Source organism: Nannospalax galili, unplaced genomic scaffold (assembly GCF_000622305.1).
Source record: "Nannospalax galili isolate Female #2095 unplaced genomic scaffold, S.galili_v1.0 scaffold34, whole genome shotgun sequence".
Taxonomy (NCBI): domain Eukaryota; kingdom Metazoa; phylum Chordata; class Mammalia; order Rodentia; family Spalacidae; genus Nannospalax; species Nannospalax galili.
In genome coordinates this window covers 9,058,760-9,069,361 of record NW_008338996.1, presented here as the reverse complement: position 1 = coordinate 9,069,361, position 10,602 = coordinate 9,058,760, and the positions used below count along the sequence as shown (strand labels likewise).

The window sequence follows — 10,602 nt, the reverse complement described above, 5'->3', positions numbered from 1 at the left end:
TTCTCTCTGTATCAATAAAGTCTCTGTTTAACAGTCAGTAATCACTTCATTCATTTGTTCATTCATTCATTCTTTCTTTCATTCATTCATGGTGAGCCCTGCCGAGTGGAGACCTAGCTGGGTCCAACAAGCCCTGTAGGAAGATCCAGCCCAGGGCTGGGATGGACGTGGCCAACACCCAATGTTGTGGGATCCCCGTATGCCACTCCTCTGCACTGGGGAAATCTGAGGTCTTCTGGAAGGGGCATCTGAGCCAGGCTAGGGCAATCAAGAGCTGATAAAACCTGCTGATCTTGCTGTAAACCTCAAACCTAAGAGAGCATGTTTGGGGACACTGAGGCAGAGGATCTGAGCAGCAGTGAGTAGGGGGTAGGGAGAATCCAGGCATGCAGTGCCTGTCACAAAAGGCTTTACTTCAAAAGTACCATCCTGACCACCTCCAGGAAGTGAGGTGGGAGGGCTTGAGTAGACAGGAAGGCTGATATGGAGGCTTTGATGGGTAAGAGCAGAGCAGAGACGACATGGTAGAATCAGGCCTAGGGCAGAGAGGCTAGATGTCCCCAGGAGAGTCCTCAGGGTGCCCACCTCAGGGTGGGCATTCAGAGTACACAGGTATGGAAAGATGAGGCTGTTCCCTATAGGCCAGCTGATATTTATCTCACAAATGGGACTGGAGTTCTTGAGGCACAGACAGGGCAGGAGGCCAGGAATTCACTAAGGAAGGGTAGGCTTCCTGTCAGACTCAGGAGAGTCTTCTAGCCTAAGGGTATAGCTGCTCAGGTGACAAGAGCTGGAGGCTGAGTTCATGTTTGTGGCTGCCTAGGCCTCCAAAGTGACAGACATGATACCTGGTATCCTGTGCTCAGGCCCTTCCCACCATGATGCCCTCAGAACATGAGTGCATGATCTGCCTCTGGTACCCAAACTGGCCTGGAGGCTCAGAGCCTTTGAAAGAGGCATGCATCATTCAGTGCCCCTCTGGGAGATGCCATTTTCAGCTCCATTGAAGAACCAGATGAAACTTAAAGGAGACATGAGCTGTGGGAGGCAGAGACACATGAATAAAACAGAGGAAAGCCAGATGCAGGCAATAACCACAGAACAAAGACCATGGACTTCAAGACAGACACAGGTGAGCACAGACAGATTCTGGCTCTCTCCAGAGCCACGATTAGACAGTGTCACATAATCTTCATGGTCAACATGACTGGATTTGGAGTCACCTAGGAGACATGCTCTGGGTTTGTCTGGTGGCAGGGGGCAGGTTCTAGAGAAGATTAGCTGGGGGAAAACCCACCCTGGGTATGAATGGTGCCATTCCTTGGCCTGGGGTCCCACCTGAGTAAAAAGGAGAAAGTGAGCTGAGCATTGCATTTGTCTCTCAGCAGGAGCTGCTGGGAGCCAACAGTTGCTTAAGTCAGATTACACTGAAACCACCTCAGGTTGCACCATTTAGATAAGCAACCGTCTCTCAGAAACAAGGTGGCCTCACTGCATTTGAGCAACCCTAGTAACCTTAGCAACACTTCCCCCTTTTACAGATTACTTCATTCTTGAAATTTCCCTACCCCTAGCTTCGCTCCCTCCTTTTACTTGTTATATAGCAAACAGAAAAATAAAAATTTCAGAGCTTGATCAGACCACCTGTCTTGCTCTCATTTCTCATGTCTCTTGTCCTTCCATTCGTTGGTTCTCTCCTCAGGTCCACGTTGAAGACCCCGCTGGCCAGGGGCACTGTATCCCTCTCAAACTATAGCCAAAGTCCTTTCCTTCCTTAACAAAGGAAGTTTTGCCAGGTATTTTGTCACAAAAACTAGAAAAGTAACTAATACAGGCAGCTCTGGGAAACTTTGATCTGCTTATCAATACGTTGGGGAGCAGAACGGTCTAAGAACTGCATATCGTAAGCATGCCCAGTGCCAAGATGGGTACCAGCTGTGGGTACTCAACAGATGGCAGCTCATTCTGGAAGATCAGTCTAGGCCTGGCCTTCTGCAACACTCTCTTTCTAAGTGTCTCCCACTTTGTCTGGCCTAGGGATAGAGGGCCTTGTTTTGCAGGCCTCTCTATAGAGGACAAAAGACAGGTAGAGGGAAAGCAGGAGAGACAAAAGACAGTAGAAAAATAGGCAGATTTTGGAAATTTACACAGCAGTTTCCCTGGGGGAGAGCATGGCTGGGCACTGGAGCTTCCCAACCCGGACCCACATCTTTAGACACCACCGGCTCCTGACACACACCACAGACACAGGCAGCTTTGAGAATTTTTTGTTTTGTTTTCAGTTTTGTAAGATCATTATTCATTTTCCTTCATTTGGTCTTGTAAGAAAATAGATTTTTAAATGCCTCAAATATACAAACATCTGCGATGCACACACATTCCAAAGATGCTGAGGTACAAGCTGCTATAGGGTGGGGGAGGGGAAACTGGCCTGGCCTCTCAGCCTCAGGCCAGGGCCTCGAAGGTCCTCTAGTGGATGGGAATGAAATCCAAGGAAAGAGCTGGCCTCAGGAGGAGTGTCCGAAGTGGCCTCTGGTAGATTAGTCCTGGGCTTACACGGGCTGTCTCTACCCTCAAGTTCACGGGAAAAACTTCTGTAACCACAGAGGACTTGGGCACATATCACCTGAGGTTTCTATCCCAAGGTAACCCATAGGTCCCCCAAAACATAACCCCCACCTACAGGTCTCTAGGAACAAGGGCCCCAACCTGACTCTTCCCCGTGCCTCAGAGTGGCTGTCTCAGGCAAGGGGCAGGTGTGTTGCAAAGCCCCTAGGCTTTCCTTGTCTTCCCTGGCCTTCTGAGAACGGCTCCTAGTGTAAATACACTCTGTCCACCTGTCTATAAGATCCATATTATTATCTACAGGTAGACATGGACGGGGCGTGGGGCAGGGGTGTTGCTGAGGATAGTCCCAGCAGCTCTGATTGGACAGAGGAGACTGTGCTCACTGCACCTGCTGTGTGGGACTGGCCCTCTAGAAATTCATCTACTTGTTGACCAGGCTGATGTCTGTGCATTTTAAAACTGCCATATGGAACCAGCAGGTGGAACTTCTGGGAAGAGCATCTTCTAGCCACCAGTGGCTCCAGGCAGAGCATTGTCTGGGGGACAGCAGAGGACACCCACCCCATCTGTCTCAGAGTTTCCTGGGGATCAGAAGAGGCAGGAGCCTCGAAGGCCGCGGGCATGGCGCAGGTCTGCAGACAGGGAGCGGCTCAGCTGGCGGGTGGTGGAGCGCACACTCTCTGCAGCCTCTGCAGCCTGACTGAGTGCCAACTGCAGCTCCTCCAGGTCGTTGAGGCCCAGCTGGACAGAGTGCCTGGTTCCCCGAGGTCTCCGGGCTGGCCTAGGGGAGGCTGTCGGGGCTGAGGTAGGTCCTGGGGTTGCATAGTACCTAAGGGAAGAAGGAAAACTCATGAACGTGGCAAGAGGCAGGTGCAGCGAGAGCTCTCTATGGATTTGGAGACCTGGCTGCACCTGTGGAACCTACCCCCTGGTCTCTTTCTACAGCGGGAAGAAAAAACATATGTGGAGGTGTGTGCTAGATGGATGGAGACACTATGACTGAGTGCCCAACTCAGAGCAGGTGCTAGGCATGATGGGGCCATATCACCCACTCGCTGAGCAATTCAACTGCTGACCACCCACTGTGCGCCTGGCTGCACGCTGCCACTGCGGTTGCAATGGAACTAGACAACATGGACCCCATAGCCTTTTGGAGTTCTAACTAGAAAGCCAGGGTCATCAGGCTCAGCAGCAAACTCTCTTCATCGGAGAGGTAACTCGTGGAGTTCTGTTGGCCACCACAGGGTGCTGGAGATGCTCAAGACTAATGATTAGGATCTCACAGAGTAAGAATGGCTGGTCCCTTCATGCAGTGTGGTGAGTGGATGGACATCTTTCCCAGCTGGTTCTGTAGGCATTCAAGGTGCAGTTAGGGTTGGAAAGATGGGTGGAGTAGCCAGGAGAGGAAACATGGAATTCTTCAAGCAGTGATCAAGGGCATTCGTAAGGGTTTAGGGTTTAGGGTTCAAGGCAACTGTGTGGATAAGATGACAGTATAGCTTCTGTGCTGTTGATTGTGTGAGAGGGAGGGAGGGAGGGAGACAGAGAGCGAGAGCGAGAGCAAGAGAGAGAGATCCTAAAGGAAGCAGGGATGAGTTTAAGGAGATGTCACCTGAACCATCCACTGGCCTATCACTCATTCATGTTTCTCAAATTCTAACTCGCATTACTAGTACGATATGCCAACAGGTCAAATTACCACAGACATTTCTCCAAAGACAAGCAAATGGTCAACAAGTGTATGAAAGGATACATTGCAGCTTTAGCCATTAGAAGAATGCAAGCCAGAGTCATAGGAGATGCTGATTCACATGTCCCCCCCATTTATTGACATGGCTAAAGTAAACGCCAACAACAGCACGTGTTGGCAAGGAGGTGTAGCATCTGGAACCAGTCATTCCTAGTGAACGAGAAGTCCCTCAAATGGTCAAACATGGTCCCTTGCCTGGGGCTGGTGCATACATGCCAGTCAAGGCCACAACCTCACTTTACAGAGGCGTGATGAAGTTCAGAGGAGCTAGTGTCTCAGGAGATGGTATTATTATGGTTGGCCCGTTCCCCGACATTCTGCATGGTCAGCCAAGGGTCCATGAACAACAGATACCACTTCCCAAGCCCCACCTCCCACTCCTCCCTAGGGTTTTACTATGTAACCCAGGCTGGCCTTGAACTCACAATCCTCCATCACCCTTCTGCGTGCTTGGATTACTGAGATGGGTCACCATACTCAGCTCAACTCACCCGTTTTCTCATTCATAATGGTCATTATTTAGTTGCTTCCCCGGCAACAATGATAACAAAAATATTGATATAAGAAGCCTCATAGTGCCACGGCACATGATCTTTAACTGTGAGCCACGAAGGGCCAAGGTGGCAGTTTAGAAGGGACAGTGGTGGAATCCCGGCCAGACCTGAGTCCCCCCAGTATTTGAAACATTCTTTATTCAGCAAGTTGCAGGCACTGAAGACAGCTCTGAGCTGAATAACTGGATTTCTTGGAATCAGCGGAGCAGTCCACACCCGCTCCTTTAGCCCAGGGTAACTACTGCTCCCCAACTTCTGGTTCATGGGAGGGCAAGTTTGGCCTGAAAGTTCCAATCTCTCTAGGGCAGATGATGAAGCTTTGGATAGAAAGCCTCTGCTGCAGTGCTGCAGGTGGCCAGCAGGGGGCAGTACAGCACATTTGCATTGCCTGTCAAGCCGGGGAGCCTCAGTCTTGGAGCATGCTCAGTCCTGCTGCCAGGCACAGCAGAAATCTTAGCTGCCTACAGCAGTGTGGCTACGGGCCACCCTTGATGAATGGCTGGCATTCCATAAGCTCTTTCTCGGAGGAAGAAACTGAGGCCAGAGAACCAAAGTGACCTGCCTAGGTCACTCAGCAACTGCAGGCCACTAAAAGCCTTCCCCTCTCTGTGGCCACCACATCTGGGGCCGACAACCTGGAGAGGTCTTCCACAGCCCAGCCTGGAAGGATTTGGCCGTAGAAGTAGAAGAGAGCTCCGGGGTTCCCACAGGACCACCAAATGCCACTAACCCCTTCCTGCCTAGTGAGAGGGAACACAGTATGTCTCATGTATGTCAGGGGCTGGGCATGAGGCAAGGCCATCGTGGCTACTGGCAGGTCCCTAAAGACTCATTCAGATTCAGCCTAGAAGGCAGAAGAAAACTGGCACCCCAGACCCAGCCCTTCACGGCAGGGCCCTTAGGCCTCTGTCCTCACCCACAATAGCTGCCACGGTGCCCCCACCGCCCACAGAGGCAGACCGCCAGCAGTCTAGCAGTTGGCAACAATGAATCCTGGTGGACTCACTTTATAACAGAGGAAACTGTAGCAGAGAAGCAGCCCAGTCGAGACTAGAAGACAGGTCTCCTAATTCCAGCATCTTGGCTCCCTCTACCTGTCCAGTGCTCTTCTGGTAAAGTCACTTTTACACATTTGTTCTTGACAATGATCATATCCAACAACAACCACGCTATCCATTATGACTAAGGTGTCACTGAGTTGGTAATGAGACTTCCCAGCACCTCAGGTCAGGCTCCATAAGCATCCACTATGTTCTTGCCAAGTGCTCCACTTAATCCTCACACAATGGTACAGGACAGAGCCACTGCCCTCATTGAACAGATGGGGAAACTGAGGTTCAGATGGGCAGTTCTCTACCCTGGCCATAAAAATCATGAGAGGAGAAGGGGTTCCTGTACAGCTGTGTCTGCCCCGGATCTGTCACCAATCCCACCCTGCCTATACTCTGCTCCTCAGAGGTGGGTGCTGCTCTGTCTGAAGCCCATCTGGCAGGTGCCCTTTCTCATCTGCCAAGATCATCAAAGACAGGGCAGGACTGAGCAGCTATTACCCTCCAGAAGAGCCTGAAGAGGATGTTAATGAAATGTAGGGAGATCTGGGATAGTACCTTGGAGTAGAATGGACCTTAGACATAAGCCCGGGCTTTGGTTAATACTAAGGTATTCAAGTCAGTTAGCTAATGATGATGGGTGTATGTATGTGAATGCCAGACAGGAACATGAGAGGCTGTGGTGGGAGGTGTGGTACATGGTGCTATATGTTCAATTCCCATATATACAAAACCATCCTATTAATGAAAGTCTATTTAAAAAAGAAGTGATGGGGCTGGGCTCGGTGGTTAAGAGCATTGGCTGTTCTTGCAGAGGACCCAGGTTCCCAGAACACATATGGTGGTTAACAACCAGATGTAACTGCAGTTCTAAGGGATCTGACACCCTCTTCTGATCGCTGCAGGCAGTGCACTTACGTACATGCAGGTAATACACTCATACACATAAATTAATATTTTTTTTAAAAAAAAGAAGTGATAAGAAATAAAGCTATTGGGACTAACTAGACAGATGGCTCAGAAGTTTAAGAGCACTGGCTGCTCTTGCAGAGGATCTGGGTTCAATTCCTAGCACCCACATAGTGGCTAACAACCATCAGTAACTCCAGTTCCAGGGGATCTGACGCCCTCTTCTGACCTACTCAGGCATTGTACAACATGGGTGTACCTACCTACATGCAGGCAATGTACTCATACACATGAAACAAAAATAATAAAACATTTTTAAAAAATAAAGCTACTAGCTGGGCATGGTGGCGCATGCCTTTAATCCCAGCACTTGGGAGGCAGAGGCAGGCGCATCTCTGAAAGTTCAAGGCCAGCCTGGTCTACATAGTGAGTTCCAGGACAGGTGGGGCTACAGGGAGACCCTGTCTCAAAAAGTCCAAAAAATTAAAAAAAAAAAAACTACTGTTATCACTACTTTTTAAAGCAAGTCCTTATTACTTGTTTATACACTAGGAATTGGAAGCTAGCTAGGGTTCTAGGTCCCCAGGAAAATGTAACTCTCGGGCAGGGCCCTCTTACTAGTCTCTTTCATTACTTGGTCCCCAGGACTAAGAAGTCTATCCCCTACACAGAGAGCACTTAGGGTTTGCTGAGTGACTACAAGACTGTCAGGCTTATGTTCCATCTTCCACGTGGATAAATTGCAGGAGGGCGCTACCCTTGGCTCCCAGCCTCCCTCAGGCAAGCTCAGGAGGTTAGAAAGGAAGACTTACACAGTGGCTGGTGGGTAAGGCATTATGGGAGCTGAGGAGATGTAGGCCAAGGCTGATGGGGCCAGGATGGGGGGTGTAGCAGTCAGGTACCAGAGTCCAGGGGGCAGCTGTGCAGGGGAGCCCACCCGCTTGCTCTTCTGCTTGGGACTGGGGTTGGAAGATGTGGTTCTCCTCGGGGTGCTCTCTGTCAGGAAGGGAAGGACAGAGACACCATGTGAGGAAGTGGGTAGATGCAGCCAAGCATGGTGGGTCTGCCAGCCACCCCTCCTCTCTCAGGCTTGAGGTAGGGACCACTCTAGGTGGGGCATCCCTTTGGGAAGTGGCTCCTCTGCCCCATTTACTCTACCTCAGGTGAGCCTGCTAAGTTCCCGAGCCTTGGCCAAGCCCAGCGGGGGTCTAAAGGAAGATGCTGAGCACTCATTCCTACCAGAGGGTGCTGAGATGGGGCTGTCTCCCTCTGCAGTGGGCCTGACTTGACCACACAGGGCACAGCAGAGGGCATCAGTAGCAGATGATCCCAGTGGGTCTCCAGGGTCTCTAGTGCCGGTGCTGCCTGGAAGAGAAGGGTCAGAGGTCTGGAGAGGAGACAGCTTGGTTATCAAACCTAGATCCCTACAGAGGACACCGCAAATGAGGGTCCATGAGGCAGTGCTTTGTCAAATGAGGTGGCCATCTGATCCCAGGCCCAGGCCCTCCTGACGTGACAATAGCCCTTTTTCTGCCACTGAGATGGACCCAATCCTCCTATAGGAGCCCAGAACAGTTACTGGGAAACCAGGGTCAGTGGAAGGCCAAGGGAACAGAAGACAGCAGGGACCACGGGCCTCTTCCTATGCAGCTCCCCAGCACCAACTCCGGCTGAGCACCAGGCCTGTCCACTTGTTCTTCAGGTCAAGTTTGGTCGGCACACCTCCTGGGAACTTTCACAGCTGGATCATGTAACCCCAAGCTGGTGTTTGCCCCCACCCCGCTTTGTCACAGCTTTCTCCTTAGTGTAGGAATGAATGAATGAACGAATTAGTGAGTGAACAGAGAGGCCTGTTGGGACTCTAGTAAAGACAGAGATCCAAGGTAGTAAAGAGTTAGGGCTCTGGTGTCATAAAGAACTGAGTTCAAATCCTGACTCTACCACTTGTAAACTGTGCACTTTTGGGCAAGTTAGTTAATCTCCCTGAGCCTTTCCTCTCATAAAATGACCCATTTCTAATGCCACTGCACACTTCCGATGGCCAAGAGGTTCAGATGTACAGGATGCTGTCTCTTACCTGTGTCCTGTGTCTTAGTGGGCTGGCACTGGGGACAGGAGGCTGTGCCACTGTCCTTCAGGACAGCCTTGGGGGACAGAACACGGTACTCCCGGCCTGTGGAAGAATTTAAAAAAGTGTCAGTGTCTGTGTGGACGCAGGGCTGGGAGATTCCAGATTTAACAGTGTCTTTCTTCTTCCTAGTGGTCTTACTAGCTGCTCCATGCCCATCTCTCATGTACACATGTGAACACATGCGTCATGGGTGTACACATTGCACACGAGTGTGTGTAAACACAAGTATACATAAACAGATTGCTCATTGCTGCCCTCTCCAGACTCCTTGCCCGTCTCTGCTCCTAGAAGCAGTTGCCAAGCTCTTGCCACACAGTAGCAATCTGCATATCCAGTCCAGTCCAGTCCAGTTTCTGGGACTGTGTTAAAGATAGAATAGAGCTGTATTGTGAGGTCTCCACCCTGTGTCCAGCCAATGGACAGACCTTGATGCCACTAGAAAGCTAGCTGAGCCTGGCATGGTTGCGCACACCCATAATCCCAGTAGACAGGAGAATGTGTTCCCAGGGGGGTCATGAGTTCCCAGTCAGCCTGGCTACTTAGTGAGATGTTGTCTTAAAAAAAAAAAAAAACAAGGGCTGAGGCTGGGGAGATGGCTCAGTGGTGCTCGCTGTACACATATAAAAGTGGGGTGGATGCAGTGGTCCACCAATAATCCCAGAAAGAAGAGACTACCTAGGCTAGCCAAACTGACGAGCTCTGGGTTCAGAGAGGGAGATCTTGCTTCAATAAATAAAGTGGAGAGTGACTGAGGAAGGCACCTGATGGCAACCTCTGGTCTCCATGCACATACTGACAGATGCGCAAACATTCACACACACACACACACACACACACACACACACACACACACACATACACAAACATGCTAAAAATAAATCAGGTGTTGAAGATGTGGCTTAGTGGTCAAGCATCTGCCAAGCATGCAGGAGGCTCACCCGTGTGCTCGAGGCTCACCTGTGTGCATGAGGCTCGCTCACCTGTGTGCACCAGGCTCGCTCACTTGTGTGCACGAGGCTTGCTTACCTGTGTACTGGCCTCGGAAGGACACCCTGTCCCGCCGCCTGCTGCTGCTCCCTGATCCCACTCCCTCATTCACTGCTCGGAGATCCTCAGAGGTTCTGTTTTTCTCAGATGACAGCCAGTGGGAGGGAGACTCAGATTCTGAAACTGAGGTGGAAAGGGGGTTGTCTCAAAGTGGGTGGGGGAGGGGCTTACACTGCTGGGGGAGTGGGTATACTGAGAGGGCAGGGTCCCAGCTGATTCCTGGGGTGCAATCCTGGGTCTTCTGACACACACAGATCACCTTTCAAGCCATGCTGGGGTCCCTGACCACCAAGCCAACATGCTGACTGGGCCCCCCAGGAATCAGTCCCAGCTTCTAGTCACTTACCCAGGGACAGTTGGGGCACTTCCCGAGGCACCGAGGAGGACCGGACTCGCCGTCTTCCTATGGGCCCAGCTGGTTCTGCACCTTCAGACTCTCCTGACAGCCTCTCTACAGATTTACTAACAACAGGGAAGAGAAATGACGTGAGGTTTGGGGGCACCCTCCACTGTATGTGCACATCCCCACCCCACATAAAATATATACATTAGTGAAAAAAAAAAAAAGAGTGGATGACTGACCAGGTGGATATG

General features: G+C 50.9%; 1 protein-coding gene across 1 annotated transcript in view; it reads right to left on the bottom strand.

The window, feature by feature from the left end:
- Positions 1-2,255: 2,255 nt before the first annotated feature.
- Positions 2,256-10,602, bottom strand: part of Akna (AT-hook transcription factor) — a 56,087-nt gene continuing 47,740 nt past the window's right edge. The window contains 6 exon segments of the mRNA XM_029563686.1: positions 2,256-3,397; positions 7,643-7,826; positions 8,070-8,195; positions 8,908-9,003; positions 9,988-10,131; positions 10,355-10,470. Coding sequence (XP_029419546.1) covers positions 3,157-3,397; positions 7,643-7,826; positions 8,070-8,195; positions 8,908-9,003; positions 9,988-10,131; positions 10,355-10,470 — 907 coding nt within the window. The 3' untranslated portion in view covers positions 2,256-3,156.